General features: G+C 44.1%; 1 protein-coding gene across 16 annotated transcripts in view; it reads left to right on the top strand.

The window, feature by feature from the left end:
• LOC308289249 (muscleblind-like protein 1) overlaps positions 1 to 24,167 on the top strand; it is a gene marked incomplete at both ends in the record, with an annotated part of 87,019 nt that overhangs the window by 38,566 nt on the left and 24,286 nt on the right. For 6 of the 16 annotated variants that reach the window (XM_080730882.1, XM_080730878.1, XM_080730892.1 and 3 more), the window contains one exon: positions 18,005 to 18,172. In XM_080730882.1, the coding sequence (XP_080587008.1) occupies positions 18,005 to 18,172 (168 nt within the window). Of the gene's footprint in view, positions 1 to 17,860; positions 18,218 to 24,167 lie in introns of all 16 variants that reach the window. The other 10 variants (XM_080730884.1, XM_080730883.1, XM_080730881.1 and 7 more) reach the window with 3 other exon arrangements.

Raw genomic sequence — 24,167 nt, 5'->3', positions numbered from 1 at the left:
TTAACAATACTGTGGAAAGCTTCCCCAATACTCCGGACATTGTCATGATCAATGAATCCACCAAGTCAGTTTTCATCCTAGAAGTTGGATGCTCTTTTGACATGTACATGGACACCTGCTTTACCTATAAATGGTCAAAATATCAGCCCCTTGCAAATGCCATCTCTGCTTGTGGTTATAATTGTAAAATTATAATTTTGATATTTGGTAGCCTAGGGCATGTTCATAAAATGTGTGTGAGAGGACTCCAACTTGCTGGACTGGCAAAAAAAGCAGCAAAACAATTGGCTAAGTTCTGCTCTGTGTCTGCCATCATTGGCAGTCACTTTATCTGGAAAAGACGGTGCCATCTATACCCATAGTTTGTGTGTTTCATGCTCTGCCCTATAGCTTAGGGAATCAAGGACATTATTTGTGAACATGATCTTTTGCACTGTACTGTTGTCTCTTATTACTATTGGATTTTGATGATTTATGTCTCTAATCGTAATCCAATAAATGAATTCAAATGTGTGTGTGTGTGTGTGTGTGTGTGTGTGTGTGTGTGTGTGTGTGTGTGTGTGTGTGTGTGTGCGTGTGTGTGTGTGTGTGTGTGTGTGCGTGCGTGCATGCGTGTACGCGGTAGTCATGCAATAATCATGAGTTGTTGTAAACACTCAGCTTTGCCTCTTGCCAGCTAGTGGAACATGTTTTGGGCGTTATTTAAGACCATATAGAGACAGGAAACCAAGAGAGGAGGACAGCCGTGAGAAAAGACGAGGGGGTATGGATTCAGACCCAGGTCCTCACCAGTGGTGTAAAGTAACTAAGTACATTTACTTAAGTACTGTACTTAAGTACAGTTTTGAGGTATTTGTACTTTACTTCAGTATTTCAAATTTCCATTAATTTTACTAACTTGCAGATTGGCTATTTTCAAACATGTTGTACTTTTACTTTTGGTTCTTTAAGTACATTTTGATGCTAACACTTTCATACTTTTACTCAAGTACATTTTGAATTCCGGACTTTTACTTGTAGCGGAGTATTTCTGCATTACAGTATTGATACTTTTACTTAAATGTGAGTACTTTTTCCACCACTGGTCCTCACGCTCACTAGTTGTATGGACTAACTGGCTGAGCCATGACGCACCCCAACAGAGGGACAACAAGTATCTCCTCATATTTGTTTTCTGCTCACTGACTCTTTCACGATTAAAACATGTATGATGAGGATGGCGGAAAAGCTATATGAAGAGTAGTGGGAATGAACGATTACGAAAAATGTCGGGGTGTAGGGACATGTTTCTTTGCTAGTCATGACGGTTAGTTTACAGAACAAACATTAAAGAGATGGGAGAAAAATAATTAGTCCTAACATCTGAGCTGAGCTGTCAACGTCGGACGCTCCGGTGACGGCGTCCACAACAGTCCAGTCATGTAAATGATGATTAAATGTAATAGCATTGTGTATTTAAATGTATATTCATGTATTTTCTGCTATTGGCTATCCATTCACGTCATTCACTAGGGTGACTAGATGCCCCAAAAATCCTAGCGTATTTGTTTTATGTAACAGTGGTCTTCTTTGAGATAAAAACACAACAGGCTATAATCATGGTCGGTTGTGCATTGTTGCTGTTTGTGTGACAACATGAACATTCAGGTCGGTCACAAATAGTTGTATTCCTGTTTGAAAGTGATTTTCATGTTGTGTTGGAAATGGGATATTGAGAATGATAACTCACAGCCACTGCGCCTGCGGTGGAGCCGGTCGGACGTCAACGTGGCGGTGTCAATGAAGCCGTCACGACGCAAAGCAACGAGACGCCGCCAGTGAAGCCCTGGCTTAGGAGTCAGTGAATAGAACCATGACCTGCAGTGAACTCGAGATAAACCTGTACTTGAGTCAGCTTATAGCAGACTGTGAATACAGAACCATGATACAGTGAACTAGAGATAACCTGTACTGGAGTGGAATAGAAACATGATTGGGGATGGGACAATACACAATATGAACATTTCATATCACGATTATTTTGACCAAATAAATCGTGATTTACGATATTATAATCAAAATATCCCCGACATCCATTATCTTGGGGCGGAACATTTGCCAAAAAGTAGCAGATGTACAAGCTCACAATGCGTCGCAACGCGACGCGTTGTGAGCTTGTAGATTGGCTATTTTTTTACCAAAGAGATTTGGTAGAGTGTGAAAAAAAAGACTGTTTCAAGTACGTATATTATAAGTACGTTTTATATTTGATATGCAGCTCTGCAAATAAAAGGTGAATTGTTCCCAGCGCATGACAGAGTACGATTTCACGATAAAGTAAATCTAAAGTGTTTTTAATCACGATAAATGTTAACATCACTTATCGTCCCATCCCTAAACATGATACAGTGAACTAGAGATAAACCAGTACTGGAATCAGTGAATAGTAACATGATACAGATCCAGTGAACTATAGAGATAAAGCTATACTGGAGTCAGCTTAGGAGACCGTGAATACAGAAGAACCAAGAGAGGATTATACTTAGACTGGGAAGGAGGGAGGGAACGGTGAAGGGAGAGAAAGATGAACTGATAAAAGGAAAGAGAATTAATTGAAAAAGAAACTGATAAAAAAGGGCCTCATCTCAGGGGCTGTGAGGTGGCCTAACTGTTCCGCTATCTCTTGCGTTCTCACTCTTTTGTGTGTGTGTGTGTGTGTGTGTGTGTGTGTGTGTGTGTGTGTGTGTGTGTGTGTGTGTGTGTGTGTGTGTGTGTGTGAGTGTGAGTGAGTGCGTGCGTGTGCACACTTAAGTGTGTGTTTGTCACTCTGTAGTGAGTTAATGTAGACCTAATGAGAGCAAAGCTAATTAGGAATGCTGCACAATTCCACAATGACACTCCCACAGGAGTCAGGATTAGGTTATTAGATATTAGATGAATACTGTGCCTTCAGGAAGAGAAATTGGGGGAGGGGAGGGTTATGGCACGTGCATGTTCATGTGGTTGTGTTTCAAGTGTTTTATTAAGACAGTGAGACATCATTTTCAACAATTATGTTAGAAAACATTTCTCTCTTCACAAAGAGGTCAACGGATAATGATAATCTCACACCTAATATGTATGTTGCAGGAGAAACTGTGACAGTGACAATTGATTTGAAATATCTTAGCGGAACATAGATTCTAATTTTACATTTAAAAACTACTAGTAAGACGCCTCAGGGCGACATGTGACCGTGACCTCGCCCTATTCTTGGCCGCGCCAATTCTTGGCCATCTAGCCAGTGATGTATATCGGACCAGTTGCACCAGACCCCTGCATGATAGTCAACAATGTGATGTCGGAACGTGCCCATATATGGGCATTACCAAATATGGGCATTCCCAGATATGCGCTTAATATTGATGACATCGGGACAGGGATCTCCATATATGGGCATAAACGGACAAGAATTGTAATTAATTTGCAAGTGTGACTCGTGATGACATCATCGATCTCCATATATGGGCATAAAAGGGACATCAAGCCAGAGCGTGATGTAAGAGCAGCAAAACCCATTATGTTAATTGTGGTTCGCCTGACATCACAGTGACATCAGAGTATGATGTCAGAGCGACAAGACCCATAGAACCACAGTGTCAGGATGTGACAGACAGAGATACTCACACAGACAAGTTGTGGACCATTTTCATAGTAAACTTGCGACCTAACGGTCGCAACAAAACAAATTAAGACAAATGTAACTAGAATAGTGCACTCCTCTGAGCACTACTACTATCCCAGGTACGCCTACACAAGGCCCGCAAAGTTTGGAAGGCACTCATAGCCAATGGGAATGTAACCTGCAGATTCTGACTGATATATCTTGATCACATCACTGCAGAGATATAATATTTACCGATTTGTGTGAGGTGTGGGACAGAATGTGTAGAGTAGTAGCAAAAAGTTTGTTTTGAAGAAAGGACATATAATCTAGTCGAGCACTTAATGACCAGGGCCTATAGGCCTATGCGTCATGATCCAAGGAATCCAGGAGGAAAATGTCAAGTGTACAACCTACGGTTCAAGAGTTTCAGGCAAAAACATGAGTGGTTGTTATAGCGCCACCATCTGGATGATTAGAAAAAGTTGTAGTGGAGGCTCTTCCTTGGCATACTGGCAGTTTGTGTGCACTGTGTCAGGTGATGATAGTCAGCCGTCTTGATTTGCAAATTAATTCTGTCTTGGGGCATTATATATACAGTATATGGGCATTGCCAAATATGGGCTTAATATTGATGACATCGGGGATCTCCATATAATTACCAGAACAGGCTGTCTTGGTCATATATGGAGTGTGACAGTCAACAATGTGATGTTAGAACAGGTCAGCTATAGGCATTGAGGCGTTACGGACTGACTGACTGACTGACTGACTGACTATTTGCCAGACCCATGAAATGGGTAGGCCTACATAAGCAAATGTCGGTCTGTCCGGTTTTTCTCCATAGATGGTCATGATGATGACATGATGATGACATGAGGGAGGGATAGACCGACAGACAAAGCCTTCATGTCATCACAATGACATGAGGGAGGGACAGACCGACAGACAAAGCAAAAGGCTTTGTCTGTCGGTCTGTCCCTCCCTCTTTTCTCCATATTTGGTCACAATGATGTCACAAATGATGATGACATGAGGGAGGGATAGACAGCCTATAAAGGGACAGACAGCCTATAAATGTACCATTAAATTTATAGGCCCAGAGGGTTGGCAGAACCGGGGTCTGGCACAACCAGGTTGACCTGGTCTATTTTTTCTTCCTTTCGCCAAAATAAAAGTCTGGGTTTCCGAGGCTACTGACTGACTGACTGACTGACTGACTGACTCATAGACTGTTCTCATAAACTGCGACCTACGGTTGCAAATAAAATATAAGCTCATATCTTAGAATGGACATACTGTGTCAGTCTCATGTGGTCTATGATGTCAGTCATCTCCATATTTGGAAAAAGTCTAATTTTGAATTGACGGATAAATGTCACAAATAAATGTATATAAACTAGTAAGACACCCGAGGGTGGAATGCGACCTCAGGGTGACATGCAACCTCGCCCTAAAGGGCGAGGTCGCGCCAATTCTTGACAATCTGGCCAACCACAGCGTTTCTCTGACGATTCTAGTTGTTGTCATTCTGGGGGGAGTTTGTTCATGTTTTTGTGAGGGTATCAACCCTAGGAGACACGGGGGAGAACACGCAAACTCCACACAGAAAGGCCCTATCGCTCACACCCTAGGTTCGGTTGGCGATATGGCCTTTCTGTGTGGAGTTTGCCTAAACATGGAGATGTGGTACAGAAGGACTCATATATGAGCATACAAAGTATGTCATGTGACATCACTTCCTGTACAGACAGTCAGACAGACAGCATTGACTCGACCGCCCTAACAATGGCTACTGTCTATGACGGTAGTCCCATATGACATGATGTACTAGACTATCTCCATATATAGTGTTATCCACATCTCCATGTTTAGGCCAAACAGATTCGCTCCATTTCTCCATGATATAGGTCCAAATGCCCAACGTTGAGCTTGACAACGAAACGTTCTTAACACAGCAGCCCCCATATTTTACTTTAGAAAATATGTTAAATTCTAAGTACATTCGGAGTACCGGTTGATACAAGAGCGAATAAGCACTACACTTCTGGAATCATGTGCGTCGACTTAAAGTTGGATCCAGGCCTAATAACTTTATTTGGCCGCCCTGTTGCCACCTCCTTGTTACATTTTCTTTTCTCCAGGTGGAATGGACATTCTTTCATGGACATCCTTTCATAGGTGATCTAAGTCCAGCCGCCCGTATCAGATCAGAGGATCAGATCTCCATGTTTAGGCAAACTCCACACAGAAAGGCCCCTATCGCTCACACCTAGGTTGGGTTGGCGATAGAGCCTTTCTGTGTGGAGTTTGCCTAAACATGGAGATGTGGTACAGAAGGACTCATATATGGGCATAAAAAGTATGTCATGTGATGTGACATCACTTCCTGTACAGACAGTCAGACAGACAGACAGCCATTGTCTCCGACCTAACAATAGCTACTGTCTATGACGGTAGTTCCATATGACATATTGGACTAGACTATCTCCATATATAGTGTTATCCACATCTCCATGTTAGGACTCATATATGGGCATAAAAAGTATGTCATGTGACATCACTTCCTGTACAGACAGTCAGCCATTGACTCCGGATTAACAATGGCTACTGTCTATGACGGTAGTCCCATATGACATATTGGACTAGACTATCTCCATATATAGTGTTATCCACATCTCCATGTTTAGACAGCCAATGACTCCGGCCTAACAATGGCTACTTCTATGACGGTAGTCCCATATGACATGATGGACTGGACTATCTCCATATATAGTGTTATCCACATTTCGTGTAGCCGCCCTGTACAGGAAGTGATGTCACAACTCGCTGACATCACACTGACATCACAGAGGATACGGACGGTCACGAGGATACGGAAGGAAGGAAGGACACTCAAGCGACACGGTTCTTCAGAGTATATGCGACCTTGTATATGCGACCTTCGGTCGCAATTAAACTATAATATAACAAGCATGTAAGTCATGCAGGATAGTTAGGATAGCCCCTGCAGAAGAGGGCACGGCGGCGCAGTGGTTAGCTGTGTAGCGCTGTCGCCTCACAGCTGGAAGGTCCTGGGTTTGATTCCCGCCGGGTGCGCTGGGGGCGTGTTCCCTCCTCCACGTCATCAGTGCCCACACCCTAGGTGGGGTTGGTGAAATGGCCTTTCTGTGTGGAGTTTGCATGTTCTCCTGGTCTCTATAATGCCTCCCCCTGGCCAGCCGGGGCGCCTGATGGAGGGGAAAGGAACTGGTTGGAATAACGTGTTCCTTCCACGAGCTACGTCCAAACCGGGAAAATCCCCACTGTCAGGTGAAAACAAGCAACTTGGACTCCTCATGCATAGAAGGAAGCATGTCCGTTGTCTCCCCAGACGCGGCAGCAGAGCCCAGGATTACATAGGCAATTGGTACTGGGTGAAAATGGGTTACAAAATCGTGGGATAAAAATGATAAAAAAATGGTTAGCCCCTGCAGGGCACCAGACTAACTATCCTGCATGACTTTGCTGACTTCTCTTGACCCCCTAGTTGTGATGCCAGCACAGTGCGGGACAAAAACACCCTGTGTTTAAACATGAATCATACATAATTGTTTGCTAAATTTGGACCACTTCAGCCAGTAATTTTCAGCAATGTAATTATAATGGCGGATGACAAAACAAGGAACAGCTGAGCTCAAGAGCAGCAGTGCTGTCATTAGCCACTAACGATGCCCCCTGGTCATTAGCCCCCCTATGCTAACGATTTTATACCTGCAGACAGCCAAAACACGCTAACACATTGCCAGGCTAAGTGGTGCTTTTTTTGGGGGCTATAATTGACATTTTGGCTAATTAGCGCTAAGGCTAAAAGCTTTCCATGGTCTGAATGTCATTTGTGTTGTACGCTTCATCATCAGAAGCACTATTTGTCTTTGGCCCGGGCCTGTTATTTTACAACTGTCAGACCTTCAGCCCGTATGACTAAAATGTCTTTGACTTTGTCTACTCTGTCTCTGGTTGTATGTGTTGCTTGAGTCGTTTTGGCTACTTGTTCCCGTCTCCCGAAGGCTTGTTACTCTCTGCCCAGCTAAACGAGAGCTGAAGGTTATTAAATGATCGGGGGTGTCCCAGATTTTGATAGATGGCAGCAAAGTGCTAATGAGACTTGTATGGACATCTAGCTAAAATATATTCTGTCAGATATGGCTTCCTAGAGAGGTCTGGTCTGCAGGGAGAGCCCCTCAAACGTATCCAGGGGCGTCACAAGGGGGGGGGGGGGAGTGGGACTGACTAGGGCCCAAGGTGGAGGTGCCTTAATTATTTTATACTTTAGTTTAGCTATTGAAAAATAGCAGATCTACAAGCTCACAGCCGCGCTGTGAGCTTGTAGATCTGCTATTTTTGAAAAGTTGTGAAAATGTGTGCAAATCTTTGAATATGTATTTTTTAAGCAAACATTTCTAACCCAAATTTTGCTTCTGGAATTGGGAAACAGGTTTTTCAAAAAACCTTCGGTGCCGCGCTGTGAGCTTGTATATCTGCTATATTTCAATAGTATAATGCGTTCCCATGCAGTCTAAATGGATTAAACCCCCTCGCCCTATAAGAAGATTCATGGGGGGCCTGCAATGAATCCTTGTACCCAGGGCCCAGAATTTGGTGCGACACCCCTGAACGTATCTGCATGTCATCCACTGGAGCAGTGCAGCAGTGCATATGATTGGAACCTTTCTACTACTGGGGACAGACGGTGAGGGAATGAAGGAGGAAGAATAAAGCCTGGGGATTTGTGGACGTTTTCCCCTCAATACTACTTCCTAACACATGGCGTGATCAGGCAGATATTTGCAGCTGGTGCACATTTCATAACCTGTTTATTGCCTGTGGTTGTGTGCGTGCACGCAAGTGTGTGTGCAGGGACATGCAGAGCATTTTAAAAATGATAGCTTGATGCTATCACAGAGAAGGCAAATCTTTCAACATAACATGCTAAGTTTAGGAGAGTTTGGACAAGGCAATTCTCTTGAATGCTGCCTTCAGGTATGGCATGGAAAGAGGGCATTTGCATTTCTTTCCACCATCTATACTATAATTTTGCGAATGTCTGTCTGTCTGAGTGAGTGAGTGAGTGAGTGAGTGAGTGAGTGAGTGTCTGTCTGTCTGTCTGTCTGTCTGTCTGTCTGTCTGAAACAGCGTTTCTCCTCAGTGGCTGGAGCAATTGATCTGAAATCGCATCACCATTAGCATATGAACACACCTAACATAACTGTGAAGCCCGTTTGTCACTTTCACAAATCATATACTGTATATTAGCATTTTTATGGTGTATCTATATCTATTTAGCCTACAGTACCTTTTGTGACCACACATGTTAAGGGAGGGGCGCTGTTGTTCAGGCCATGCACAATCACACACAAACCCACACACACACACACACGGGTGTGTGGGGTGGGGGGGTGTGTGTGTGTGTGTGTGCAGGCGGGGGGGGGTTCTGGCCCTGTTACAGATGTTGTCCAAAAATCATGCAGATCGGTACACAGTATCTCTGTAGCTGTTAAATGGAACGGGTATTTCTTACATTGATGCTCCTACATATTAGCATGCAAGCACCAGTTAAAGTTACTTTCCATCCCTCATATACTGTGTGCACAGTGCACATCCCATAACCCACACACTGCACATCATTTCGGAGCTCATATCTTTGAACGGGTAAGGGCTAGTATAGTGAAAACTGCATTCCTGGTCTGGAGAGGGCACTTTTTACAGACGGATAAAAGGGCAGGGGCTCAAGCCCCCTTTGATGTCTATGTGTGCACGTGCCTGTGTGTGTGTGTGTGTGTGTGTGTGTGTGTGTGTGTGTGTGTGTGAGAGAGAGAGAGAGAGAGAAGGAGAGAGTGTGTGTGTGTGTGTGTGTGTGTGTGTGTGGGGGGGGGGGGGGGGGGGGGGGGACATTAGTTGGCCTGTCTGGCCACTCTCTCAGACAGGGTGTTCTTTGTGTTCTGCGTGATGTCATAATCTGTCTGACGTTTGCTGGCCAACAGGAACCTTTCGGGCTAAGAAAGCACTTACTTGCAGACACAAGTGTGTGTGTGTGTGTGTGTGTGTGTGTGTGTGTGTGTGTGTGTGTGTGTGTGTGTGCGCGCGCGCTTGTGCGTACGCACGTCCAAGTGTGTGTGTGTGTGCGTCTGCTTGTACATTCTCCTCACACAGCCCCCCGTCCAGACGGAGCTGCTGACTTGATTGATGGTTGTCGTTTGGAGTGGGAGGGAGATGCGGTGACATTCAGAGAGAATTGCCAATGCACCAGGGTTGGGACGACTGCTGTCTAAACCCTGAGCCCCGCGCTGTCACACCGCGGGTCTGCGGCCCGCGGTGCTGATGGCCCTGGCAGCCATTATGTGCCCTGAGGGGGGAGTCCAAGCAGCGTCGCCATGTCCGCTTATTTAAACCATTTTGGGCTTTCGTTCTGTAAAGCTGCTTGTATTGTCCTAATGTTGGTAGTTGCGGGTTGCGGTTTTTGAGCTTATTTGGGCTTGTTTCCTAATGTTGTTACAGTATACCAGTGGTTCTTGAAGAGATGGTGCCATAGTTTTGTACTTTTTCTGTTTTGTATGTGTCTATGGAGTTAACATTACTCTAATAGACTGCCTGCGTGGGGTTATAATGTGCAAATTCGCCTTCCCTGTGTATTTGTGGTTACTTCCTGAAAGCTGAAAGCCTCTGAGTCAAATGGCCCAACTGAAAAACGCTGAGTTAATGACATCATACAATCAGCCCCTCCCCTTTTACCATACACCCAACACTGTGGGTGTGGACCCAACTTCAGCTGGGTCACCCCATCCACCAGGCAACCAGCCATACTTAATGAACTGGTGGGTGTGGTCACATAAAAACATAATTTTAACACTTTCTGTAGACTTTTTGGGAAAAAATCCTATATCAACATGTTTTAGGGGGGGAATATCATGGCACCCCATCTTTAAACATTTTCATGGCAAGGACCCCCAGATGAATATATATATTTGTCCTCAGACCCCCACCCACCTGAAAATACCCCCCACCCCCCATCCAAGATTTGTGTTGTTACAATGTTTCGAAAATGTTCTAACATTACCGCTTTTTAAACGGCTATTTGAAAATAGCAGATCTACAGGATCACAACGCGTGGCATCGTGGCGCGTTATGAGCTTATAGATCGCCTATTTTCAAATAGCCGCAGCCTATAGTCGCTTCTTTTGGCCTTGTTTTCATTGGCTTCGTTGTTTGTTTCTCTCACAAAATCTGGCAAGGCTGAGTCCAAGACCAACAAGGAGCAGAGAAAAGGTGGTGCGGCAGATCAGAGTGCTCAGGATTAGGGATGGGATGATAAGCGATAGTATCGTTTATCGTGATAAAAAACACTCACGATAATCGTGTCCTGGAGATTTAAATTATCGTGATATCGTCCTCCGTCATGCACTTGGATCAATTCACCTTTTATTGCAGAGCTGCATATCCGGTACCATTTAAACCCTCTATAATTGATACTTATAATATACGTACTTGATACAGTCTTTTTTTCATTCTCTATCAAATGTCTTTGCCAAAAAATAGCCGATCTACAAGCTCACAACGCGTCACGTTGTGACGTGTTGTGAGCTTATAGATCTGCTATTTTTTGGCAAACGTTCCGCCCCAGGATAATGGATTTTGATTATCGTGATGATATCGTAAATCGTGATTTCTTTTGTCACAATAATCGTGATATGAAATTCTTATATCGTCCCATCCCTACTCAGGATTATGTGTGACTAACTCAGAATGAGTCATTTCTGCTGGATTAAAGGATCATTTAGAATCAACGGGTGATGTGTGAGTGAACATGCACAGAGGCCTAGTGCGCAGCCAGGCAATGATGAACTACTCTACTCAAGTATAAGTTTTTACTTTACTGGAGTATTTTCAATTCTTTATTCTTCTATACTAAGGCTGGGCTCAGACCAAAATGCCTACGAGAGTGGAATCCGCGTTCCGCCAATGCATTTCAATGAGAAGGCGGCGGTTTCATGTCAGTGGAGGATATCTGCGCTCCGCGCAGACCTTGCATTTATGCTGGAGCAAAGAAATTCTCCACGCAGATTCTGGTTTCCCCCCCTGTCCAATCGGGTGAGTCGAAGGCGTAACATTCTGAGAATCAGGAAGGGACTGGGAGATGTTTTGTTTTGATCAAGAGTCTCGTGCACCCAAACTCTTCTCTTTTTAGCTTGTTGCATCTCCCCTTCCAATAAAGCAAGGGCAAGTACCCTTCGCCTGTCCATTATAGAGTTGACACGTAAAATATGATGAGTATCGCTACGCTAGTGTAACAGGCTACAGAGAGGGAGGGCGGTGCGGGAAGTGAGTGACGGGGCGTCACTGGCTTTGGGACGGAATATGCTCTCTGCGTTTTTTGCCAGCAGCGCACCAGAAGAGTTTATCCACTGCCGACCATATTTTGGTCTGAGGGCAGCCTAACTATACATCTAAGTTACTCAACTACACTACAATTATTTAAAAAACTTTAGTTACTAGTTACTTTCTAGATTCTGATTATTATTACAAAACACACATTAACCACTTCAACCCAACATACAATTTTAACTTGGACATTGTCTGCATATTAAGTAGTTTTATGGTACTTTGTGGTATATTTTGATGCCAATACATTTGTACTTTTGTAGTTAAAGGGGAAGACCACCCATTTTCAATATTGAAATATGTCATTAATATACCTTAGAGGAGTTGTGTGGAAATAGAAAAAAAGTTCCCCCCCTTCTGTGTTGACTAGAACTGGAGGATTGATTTTGGGGTTTGTATTGTAAATTACAACTTGATGACATCACACATTGTACTTTACAATACAAACCCCAAAATCAATCCTCCAGTTCTAGGCAACACAGAAGGCGGGGAACTTTTTTCTATTTCCACACAACTCCTCTAAGGTATATTAATGACATATTTCAATATTGAAAATGGGTGGTCTTCCCCTTTAAGTACATTTTGAATACCATATTTCTACAGTATTGATACTTTTACTTTAGTAAAGAAATCCACTTCTTCCACTCAGGTCTGTTCTATCCAGTGGAGGATGTAGTTTTCCATCAGCAGAGACGGAGCTGAAATCACTGGCACAGACTGCTTTTGATTAATATTAATGAGAAATGCAGGTCCCACGTCTCCCTTTCTATTTCCCCCGCCTGCTTATTTGTCTGTCTGTCTGTCTGTCTCTCTCATGCGTTTTTTTTTTTTTTGCCTTTTTACTTTTCTCTCCGTCTGTTCTTGTTTTGCTTCTCCGTGATCAGAATTCTGTAATTGGTAGCATTACTCTCTGACAATCAACAGAGACATTAATCCTTCAGCGATCCGCCTTGGCAGCAGTAATCCAGTAACAAATGAGACTGACAGGATGAGTTTATGCTCATATGCCTCTCCAATGTGTGCTCGTGTCCATGTAAACACATGCACGCACAACAACACAGCTTTTTGCTTTGTTGCATTGCTACGAAGACCAAAAGGAAATAATGGGGGCTGGCCACTTACTGTGGGTTTTGCACTTGAAAGGGAGAGACAATAAATAAAATAATACAAAAGGATAACCCTTAAAAATGTTATTCAAATCAAATTACATTATTTTGACAATTTAACCACTTTGAACCTGGTGTCATATGCGTTCCTTTAGGCCCCCTGTTCAATAAAACGTATTAAATGCATCCAGTCACATACATAGGCGTGGTTACTGTGGACGGGCAGCTTTAATCGTTACTGCCACCGTTGTGTAAATGATGTGACTCTGTGGCTGAGGTCTGGGCCACAGAGTATTATGGGCTGCTGATTAAAAGCAGGTTGCTTCCAGGGTTATACTGGACCATGTGTGTCAGCTGCATAGTGTCAGGTATCACACCTGACACTATGCAGCTCAAGGGCAGTCCCCATCTTTGTGTGCGTGCGTGTGTGTGTGTGTGTGTGTGTGTGTGTGTGTGTGTGTGTGTGTGTGTGTGTGTGTGTGTGTGTGTGTGTGTGTGTGTGTGTGTGTGTGTGTGTGTGTGCGTGTGTGCGTGCGGGCGTCTCTGTTCAAGTTTGATGTGCATAATGTGCATAACAATTACTGTTGATAACCTATGTGTCACCTAGTGTATTACTGGACACCGCAACCACCAAAATGTAACGTAACCAAAAAAAAAAAAAAAAAAAACAAGCTATATGGTGAAGGTGTGAATCTCTTCAGGATCATGTGGAACCTGGTGAGAGCTATCTCACTCTGGTATAATGAGGCCAATGTGATTTATAAGTGCAGGTTATGAATGCGCGGTGCTCGAGCATGCATGCACATACTGTGCTGTACCCCAGCGGGAGTTACAAAAGATTTCCCTTTGTCCTGCTGAACATTCTTGTACACACAGTTCAGGTTGCCTTATTTTATTTATTTTTGCTCATCACACTACGGCCAAAACATGGCAATGGCACTTTGCATTGAGCGTTGGAATATCTTGGGCGAGGAGGACTGAGGAGACGAGCCTGCAGGCTGCCTGCTGGCAGTCAGCCAAAACACGACAACAAGTAGCCTAAGTGCCACACCTCTGATGTTTAGCACCTCCAAACGGGGGAATGGGATCACATTTGTTCCGTGTAATGACCAGAGGCTGGCGGGGAGAACTGACTCATCCTCATCCAGACAGAGCCCAAACCTCTCTGACAGTGCAAGGAGGGGCAGAGAAAGAGAGAGAGAGAGAGAAAGAGAGAGAGAGAGATAGATTCAGGTAGTGTAGCCCCTTTAGCATATTAGTGTCTCAGAGGAGAGGAGGTAGACAAGTGAAAGCGGACCAGAGCCATCCTGAGTAAATTCTGGTAGTCAGACACAGTAGCCAGAGGGAGCCGTGCTTTGGCTCAGACAGGCTCCCCATTAACCAGCACTGACATCGTTTAGACAGCAGGAAAATAGTGTGCGTGTGTGCGTGCGTGTGTGCGTGTGTGTGTGTGTGTGTGCGTGTGTGCGTGCGTGCGTTTGTGTGTGTGTGCCAGGACATTAGCTTTACAGGACAGGACTGCAGCGTCCTCAGGCTAATGCGGATCCATGGTGTTTAGACTCCAGCTGAGCCACATAAACTGCTAGAGTTGAAAAAAAATAAAAATAAATAAAAACAGAAGGTCAGGAACAAGGTCTGGATAAAGTACAAGGCAGGCATTTGAATTCCAATGACTGCTAGCATAATGTCTGAGCATTCACCTCCTTCTCTCAGGGGGCCCATGGTCATGATGCGAATAATGTTTTACGGGTATATGCTGTGTGTGTGTGTGTGTGTGTGTGTGTGTGTGTGTGTGTGGTGTGTGTGTGTGTGTGTGTGTGTGTGTGTGTGTGTGTGTGTGTGTGTGTGTGTGTGTGTGTGTGTGTGTGTGTGTGTGTGTGTAATTCCCATGTTCATTTAGTTGATTTCATTGCTTCGCTGATCTAAAGCACCCTGTCAGCATCAAGGGCTCCATTTGAAGTTGAGACGTCACTTTGACTGACGATCATTCAAAGTACATCAGACACAATCTGTAGTTGGACAGCACAGCGAATCTGCCCATGTCAACCACGATGCTGTGTGCATAGGCAATACTTATTACTATAGAGGCAGACAGTATGTTCACCTTTTATAGAACACACACACACACACACACACACACACGCACACGCACACGCACACACACACACACACATGCATGCACACATGCACACACACACACACACGACACTTGCGCACACAGCACACAATAATGTGTCTGGGGCCGACAATGGGTTAGGTGTAGCCACCCAGAGGGAATGTTCCCCGTATATCAAGAGACATTAACCAATTAGCCCTAATCAATAGTGGGAGTCACATGGGGATAAGCCAGTCTGGGAGCGGCGTCAATTGTCTGCCCCTGGGCCAATCAACGGGACCAGACTGCGATAGCTCTCTGCACCCGGCCAATCAGGCGCTGACATTCAGCCGTTCACCAATGCGATCTTTTTGGCTGTCGCTAGGCAGATCAGGCTGTAATGAGGAAATAGTGGCATAGAGTGCACAGGGGAGAGCATGACGACTCAAGGCTAGAGGGAAGAGAAGTGGGTGATGCTAGATTGAGTGTGTCCGTGCGTGCACGTGTCATAGTGGTCCACAGTGGGTAGCCAGCAGGTCATCTCACTGAGATAAGCAGAAACATGTCATCCAACCTTTAATACCTCCTGGGAGGTTGTAGATTTGTGACCGGAATGCCTGGGAGCTTTTTAAAAGAGGACGGTCGGCACAAGATGGAGAAGGAGATGAAAGAGGCTGATAGAGATGCAGCTTTGGTGGTGGGATCAAAGGGGATAGGTGTTCTTGCCTGGATGTTGAAATAGACATACATACAGATAGACAGAGAGAGAGAGAGAGGTGGTTCTTCTGTCCAGGGGTGTCGCACCAAATTCTGGGCCCTGGGTACTTTAACTATTGAAAAATAGCAGATCTACAAGCTCGCAGCACTCGGTGCCACGCTTGCCTTTGAGCTTGTATATCTGCTATTTTGACCATTTCAAAAATCTCGAACATTTGTGCGAGTCTTTGAATATTTCAAATCCTTCTAAGGTCTTTTGAAAAACCTATGTTTCTATGTCTGTGTTGCTCAAACCTTTTCATGTGAAGGACCCCCAAAATGATATGTATTTGGCCACGGACCCCCATCTCAAAATATTTCGTTCCAGGGACCCCCCAGAAGCAAAATTTGAGTTATGAATGTTCGCCTAAAAAATAAATATACCATATTCAAAGATTTTCACTACTTTTAAAAAATAGCAGATCTACAACCTCGCAGCGTGGCACTCGGTGCCACGCTGTGAGCTTGTATATCTGCTATTTTTCAATAGCTGAAGTATAAAATAATTAAGGCCCCTCCACCTTGGGCCCTATAGTAACTCAGTCCCACTCCCCCCCCCCCCCCCCCCCCTTGTGTCGCCCCTGCCTTCTGTCTTCACTGCTCTGTATTCAAGATGAGGAGAGCAAATATCAGCATGGGGCTCAGCATGTCAGGGGATTGAGAGGAACGGAAGGCATGGAGGAGAGAGGGAATGCAAGACGGAGGAGGAGATATCTAAGATATTACACCTAGCCAGGGGAGTGTTCAGTGGAGCAGGCATTATGAGAGCGTAAATTACATTCCCTCCTTTTCCCCTTAGGCTGCCGACTGGATGAATATAATCACCCAGAGCGCCAGGCACCTAGACGCACAATGCACTGTCTATAGACACTAGCAGAATACTGGATGGAGCACTGTGATGTGTGTATGTTTTAACTGTATTTCCATGCCATCTGCGTGTCTGTATGTGTTTGTGGATATCTGCCGTGGAAGTCTCCAGCAGGCACGTGCACGCATAGACATCAAAGGGGGCTTGAGCCCCTGCCCTTTTATGCGTCTGTAAAATGTGCCCTCTCCAGACAACGAATGCAGTTTTTACTATGGTGAAAGAAATGTCCTCTTTGCATGCCATACCTGAAGGCAGCATTCAAGAGAATTGCCTTGTCCAAACTCTCCTGAACTTGAATGCAGCATCTTATGTTGAAAGAATTGCCCTATCTGTGTAGAAATACATGCTGTACGCCATCTCCAGTATTGACTTGATTATGCACCGAAAATAGCCAACCTCCAAGCTCACAACGCACTGCAGCGGCAGCGCGACGCGTTGTGAGCTTGGAGGTCTGCTATTTTCGATATTTCCACATTTCCCGCATCTGTTTCTGCGTCCTTGTTCACTTTCAACTTGTTCCTTGTTCAACTGAAAAAAGCATCCCGTCACACAAGCCACATTTCTCTCAATGCACTAAAACTGCTAAAACATTCCTCTCACCATTTTGGCAGCCAAGAAGAAAATGAAGACAATTAAAATTTCCCTGGCAGGTCCATTCCCCCGGGCAAAGCAATTTTGCATTAAGAAATTCACTTTTGCATGCAAAAGGCACGCTGCATTAAGGGTGACTTCGACAATTGCATCTGTACTTTTTTTGGATCCATTTTATTGTTTTCTGAAACGTTAAATTGTTCTATGTGTTAACAGACACACATAAAGAGCAAATCCATTTTAATTCCGCTCCTGGCGATGATGGGTCTCTCATAGGGAACAGAAGGAAAATGATGGGTAAAGGCAGTGAGGAGTTTTGATCTCTCTGCTTTGTTAAGTGAGTGGCAGCTTCAGACGTCAGAGACATAGGTCAGATCCTCTTGAATGTGTGGGCACTGACCCAGGCCAAGGATCATTGCTTCTTTACACTGAGCAGAGAATCCAGGGAATCGCAATCCAAACTCTGCTGCTTCAGCTTGACCCTGGCCTCTCTGTTTTGTTGTTTAATTAAGCGCTATCTCTTCCACTTGTCTCCTCCCCCCCCCCAGGGCCGCTGTTCCAGGGAGAACTGTAAGTACCTGCACCCACCGCCCCACCTAAAGACCCAGCTGGAGATCAATGGCAGGAACAACCTGATACAACAGAAGAATATGGCCATGTTGGCCCAGCAGATGCATCTTGCCAATGCCATGATGCCTGGTACACAGCTGCAGCCAGTGGTGAGAGGACATGCGCACAAAGACACACGCCGTACATATACTGTAATAGATTCATGCATATGGACACACACAGGCACACACATATATCGTCACTGTCGGGCAGAAACCTCGTATCTTGAAGTTTCAAATTTGTGTTTTTTTCGCGAAGTAAAGCCCTGCTTCATCAGACAAGGCCGTCGCACAAAAGTAGTGAAAACAGCCGATCTACAAGCACACAACGCCTCGCACCGCGAGGCGTTGTGTGCTTGTAGATCGGCAGTTTTCTCTAGTTTAGTTCATTTTTTAAATGATATAAAAAATGAATGGTTTTGGACATACAAGGTTTCCACCCGACAACGGCGATATAATAGATTCATGCATATAGACACGCACAGGCACAGACCTATAGTACATATACCTATATGTCATATATGTGCAGACACATGCAACAAATCCCCTTGTGACCATAGATGCAAGCTCCTCAAGGTGATGTCAACCAGTTCAAGGTTCACGGTTTCTTTTATTGTTGTGTACGGTTACATAAGCACAAGTTCTGGCAAAACGCCCCCCTTTCCATTTGTGTAATTGTCTCCACCAGCCGAAGGCTTGGGGGAGAGTATGTTTTCCCCTCCGTCCGTCCGTGTGTCCGTCCGTCCGTGTGTCTGTCCGTCCGTGTGTCCGTGTGTCCGTGCGTCCTCGCAGTTTGTGTGCAGCTAATCTCAGTCACCGTTGGCCCGGTCGCTGCCAAAGTGAGCACACACATTCCCTGGATGCCAATCTAGAACCTCTGCCCTAAATTTTTCAAATGGGCTTTTTCTAGCGCCACCTAGTGGCCGATGTTCGCAAAACACATTTCTGTGCACTACTCTTACAGATTTTGTCCAAAAATCATACAAATCGGTAGGCAGTATCTCGACAGTCATGTGATCGACACGGATCTGTCCGATTTTGCATATTCCATCCTGATTGGCTAAGATTGGCTTCCAAAGTTTGTAGGATCGAGCTGTTTTGAACAAAATGCCTCAAATCACAAACGCAAAGTGCGATTATCATGAAATCGCGCACACACGTTCCCACTAGGCCGAGGAAGAAATGCCACTTATTTTTTTTTAAATCAACCTCATGGTGGCGCTATAACAGGCCGATTTGTGGTTTTACCTATAACTCCACCGATCAGTTTCAAACTTTGCAAGCACACTCCCTAGAAGCTAAGGATAAACCTTTGCCCTGCATTTTTCACATAAGCCTTTTATAGCGCCACCTTTGGGCCGACTTATGTAAAACACATTTTTGGATATTACTCCTTGAGATTTTATCCAAAAATCACGCAAATCGGTACACAGTATCTCTATAGTCATGTGATCAAGTCCGATCCGTCTGATATTTCATATGCCATCCTGATTGGCTAATATTAGCTTCCAAAGTTTGCCTGGTGGAGACCTGTGCTCGGAAGAGCACTGCTTCTAGTTGTCTATGAGATGCGACAGGGTGGAGGAGACCTGCTTGTTGGGCTCGAAAGTCACAGAGTCTCTTTGAATTCCTCCATGCTTTGCTCTGTCCCTCCATGTGCGATGGAGGAGAGAGAGTTCCTCTCTCTCTTTAGGAAGTGCACTAAATCTGCCTCTTGGGATCTTTAAAAGTGTGCCAGATGCTGCATGTGTGGAGAAGCACATATGTAGACGCACATGTGCACACCGATACACGGATATGTGGCACACAGAATAAGTCATAAGTCAATGGCTTATCGGCCTTATCTGTAGTGGCTGCAGAGGCTGAGGAGAGAGGCCGATTGAGAAGAACAGTAGAAAACCACAAGAGGATTTTTAAAAGAGGACAGAAGCAATAGATCTTCCCTGGGACAGTGCTGCCTTCCCTATCTGTTAATGTCATGGGAAGCGAGAGGGATGAGAGGGTGAGAAAGAGAGGCTGACAGAGAAGGACAGAGCGCCAAAGAAGAAAGGTAGGATGGAGAAAGGCAGCGAGAGATAAGTGGACAGTGGAAAGACAGGAGGGTAAAGTGAAGGCGATAGCGGAGCGGCGAGGGAAGATGGCTTTAGATCTGCAGTACAAAGGCACTACAGTAAAAGAGAATAGAAGAGACATAACACAAGGGAAACAAAAGGAAAATCACTCTGGCTACTTTCTCCGTTGTCTGCTGTTCTCTTCCCCTCATCCCCCTTCTATCTATTCTTTCCCTGCTTTGTCTGCTGCTCTCCCACTTCTCCCCATATATCTGACTTCCCTCTGTATGTCAAGCGCAGGAGGGTACCGTCATTTCACGCATGGTGCTGTGAAGGAGGGTGATGTTCATCACAGCTGGCTGTGAGCAATGATGTGTTAATGCCCATAGGGATGCAAAGTCTTAAAGTGGCTATCTCTCCTACCACAAATCTGCACTGACATTCATGAAACTGTATTTCATTGGGTTATGCGAACATGTTTATGTTGGACAGAAACAGAGAAAAATTCACACACTGACATACAGTACATATATACTGTACACTGCAGTATATCACATACCCAACCTTTATTTGCCTTTGGTGAGGGAGTGATAAAAGGACAGAGATAGTGATATTAATATGGCAGCTGATATGCTCTAAACAAGTGTTTCTCAAAGTGGTGTCTGTGGGTTCCCAAGCAAAACAAATGAATTAATATAGGTTATATGAAAATAGCGGATCTACAGTACAAGCTTAGCCCACAAACTGCTGCGATGTGGAGCTTGTAGATACACTATTCTCAAAGAGTATATAGTTTTAACAACACAAACCTTTTCAAACGGGGGTCTGCGGCCAAAAATACATACTAATTTGGAAGTCCTTGACATGAAAACATTTGAGAACCACTGTGCCAAACAGTCACTGTGAGGGAACTCACTGAGGAGGGTTCTCACTGTGTTAAACATGGTGGAAACTTGGCGGTCAAACACGGTTGCTGCAGCTGATGGGGTAAATTTATGTCTGAGGAGACACTAGAGTTCAAATGGGTACAAAGGACCCAAAACACAGAAGAAAAGCACCTGCTGTGTTTTCAACATGCTCGCTCCACACACCGTCTGGAAATCCCAGTATACCATTTCATTTGCAGAGGCAGTTCTTCATTGACAGTAATGTTAATAGTTTTATTCAGTTAAAGTGTCGAGTAAATGTTATGTTCTACTTTCGACTTTGTTAATAAATCAGGCTAAACTAATTATCAGGCAGGATATCAGCCTTCTTCTACATTAGCTTGGGCTGGTACTCCAGCCCTAGTTGGATAACCTCAGGCAACAACAAATGCATGGGAAATATATCGTCACTGTCGGGCAGAAACCTCGTATCTCCAAGTTTCAAATTTGTATGTTCTTTCGCAAAGTAAAGCTCTGCTTCATTGTACAAGGCCGTCATACAAAAGTAGTGAAAACAGCAGATCTACAAGCACACAACGCCTCGCGGAGCGAGGCGTTGTGTGCTTGTAGATCGGCTGTTTTCACTAGTTTAAATCATTTTTAAAATGAAAAATGCAAAACGAACGGTTTTGGACATACAAGGTTTTCACCCGACAGCGACGATATATTTTATGATCATGGTAATAAGATTGAGGACTACCACAAAGGACTACCAGCTGCTGTGATTGTAGGTACTTCAGTGCTGACCGCGGGCAACCTGCACCCATCTGTCACCTACAGCACCTGGAGCACCGTGACTGTGTAGATAATTTACCTGCTCTTTAGATGCAGCGGAAAAAAGAAAAGAGAAAGTGAGAGGGGGAAAAAAGACTGTGTGTGGTGGTGCCTCTAACATCCTGACTGACAGATAGAAACGTGTTTTCCACCAAGTTTATATCATTTGGTTTGGTCGGCTATTATATTTAGGACAATAATCTCTCATATAGGGACTCACTCGGCAGGGGACCCCATACTTAATTTTCCCTGCATGGCCACGTTAGCCAGCTCTGACTGGAATCCCTAGACAAGTGGTTCTCAAACCTTTTAATGTCAAGGACCCCCAAATTGACACTTATTAGTCTGCGGACCCCCATTTGAAAAGATTTGCCAGGGTCCCCCGTAAGAGAAGATCTTTACGGCTCTAGCAGTGATTCTCAACCATGAAGGACACCCAGTTTGACATGCATTAGGCTGCAGGCCCCCATTTAATGCTATTTCTATCTCTGGGACCATTATTTGACTGAGCTTCTCACCTTAACCCTAAGGGAGATGCCAGCCACTCTACTGAGAAAACCCCTTTTGGCCAATCGTAAGCGCAATCTTTTTCTTGCTGTCACGGAACATATTTCATGAATCATGACCATGTGAGAGTAAGAACAAAGATTGAGCTTTTGTCTTCTGACTCCGTTTTAATCACATTGGTACAGTACCATACTTATCTAACAATTGTAGTTCACAGTTAAGATCACTGTTTTTTCCCTCCCTTTCCCCCCTCATTTTTAGATGAGCCATCCTGCTCTAATTTCCAAATTAATGTTCAGCAACAATATGAATTTTAAACTCTGCCCTCTAAAATAATTGAAATGAACTCTGTTCATTTGACCTCATAAAGTGGTCGCATATTTTGGCAAAGGCTATGAGGGTGTCTAAGGTTGTATTCTCAAAATGTTAAACTATGGCCTGTTCAGATATGAAATGTGCAGGCAATCAGCATATTTGATTTTGGTGTGATGTGTAATCTTGAGTGGCAGCAATCTTATTTCAGCAATTATGCCTGCTAGGGACCTACAACATTGCAGGCAAAGTGTGAACACCATGCCGGCCCAGCAGCATCATGATGTTCCTTGCATATTCTATATAGTATATCGTTGTTGTCGGGTGGAAACTTCGTATGTCCAAGACCGTTTGTTTTGTATTTATCATTTTAAAAATGAACTAAACTAGTGAAAACAGCTAATCTACAAGCACACAACGCCTCGCGGTGCGAGGCGTTGGAAAGCCATTTCCCAATGCATTTTGGAAAGCCATTTCCCAATGCATGCGTTGAAAAAAGCATTATAGCTTTTTGGCCATTTGTGTGTGGAGTGGATACTTGAAATTCCCTTCTACAGTACAATTATGTGTAAACTCACTGTGTTGTATTTTAGAACCTTTTTAATCACTAGTTGGATGGATTTGGCAAACCCCCCTTTTTTTCTCAGGGAATTGATTTTCAATTGGTACTTTCTCATATCAATATCAATGTGCAAGCCTAGAGAATCACTACTTGACAACCTATTCCTGTGAAGGAAAATAGGAAATATCTCAAGACCCTTGAGACATAAGACAATTGTATGCACATCTGGCTAGGTCAGCACTTGAATACTAATTTGTTGTGACATGGTGTCACATTAGAATCAATATGGAACAGACTGGTAATAGAATTATGACACTGTAATCATAACCTCACTTACTCTACCACATTATGCCTCTGTACAGTTTATTTGAAGTAGATGACATGATGACTACAACAATCATTTAACAATGGTTTCATGGTGAACATAGTTTATTACTACTGTAAGTCACAACTTGTGTAATCAGGATTTAAGGTTCAAATCTGCATAGTGATGGCATGATTGCATTTTTAATACAAAGCAAAGACATCATCACGGCAATATTTTACTGTTCTGAATTAGTGAAAAAGTCCTTTTCGTATACGTACTTCAAGGGACAGGTGCATAGGTGGCAGTCAACATGAGAAGGGCAAAAAGGATCACACTGTCCTCACTTACATAATAGAGATAGACGGTTTTGGTCACTTAGAACTTTATTTGGTATATGATTAGATTCTTATATGACAAATACCTGATGAAGGTCAGAGCGACCGAAACCTTGTATCTCTATTAAACTTTTTTGACTGTAAGTGCGGGATTTTCTGCCCTTCTCATTGTTATGAATTACAAACTATACTCTATTCAATGACATCATGCCTATTATCATCCAAACCTTGAGATGTTAAAATCCCACTTTGAAAGCCAAGAAATGTGAGAACCCTGAGAAGCCCTTTTGTCCAAAGCACCTTGCCGACGTTCCAAAAGGTCAACTGTA

This window comes from Nannobrachium achirus, assembly GCF_963921795.1.
Source record: "Nannobrachium achirus genome assembly, chromosome: 8".
In the NCBI taxonomy this organism is placed as follows: Eukaryota; Metazoa; Chordata; class Actinopteri; order Myctophiformes; family Myctophidae; genus Nannobrachium; species Nannobrachium achirus.
Note: the sequence above shows the minus strand (reverse complement) of the source record. Positions and strands in the feature narration are given on the sequence as shown.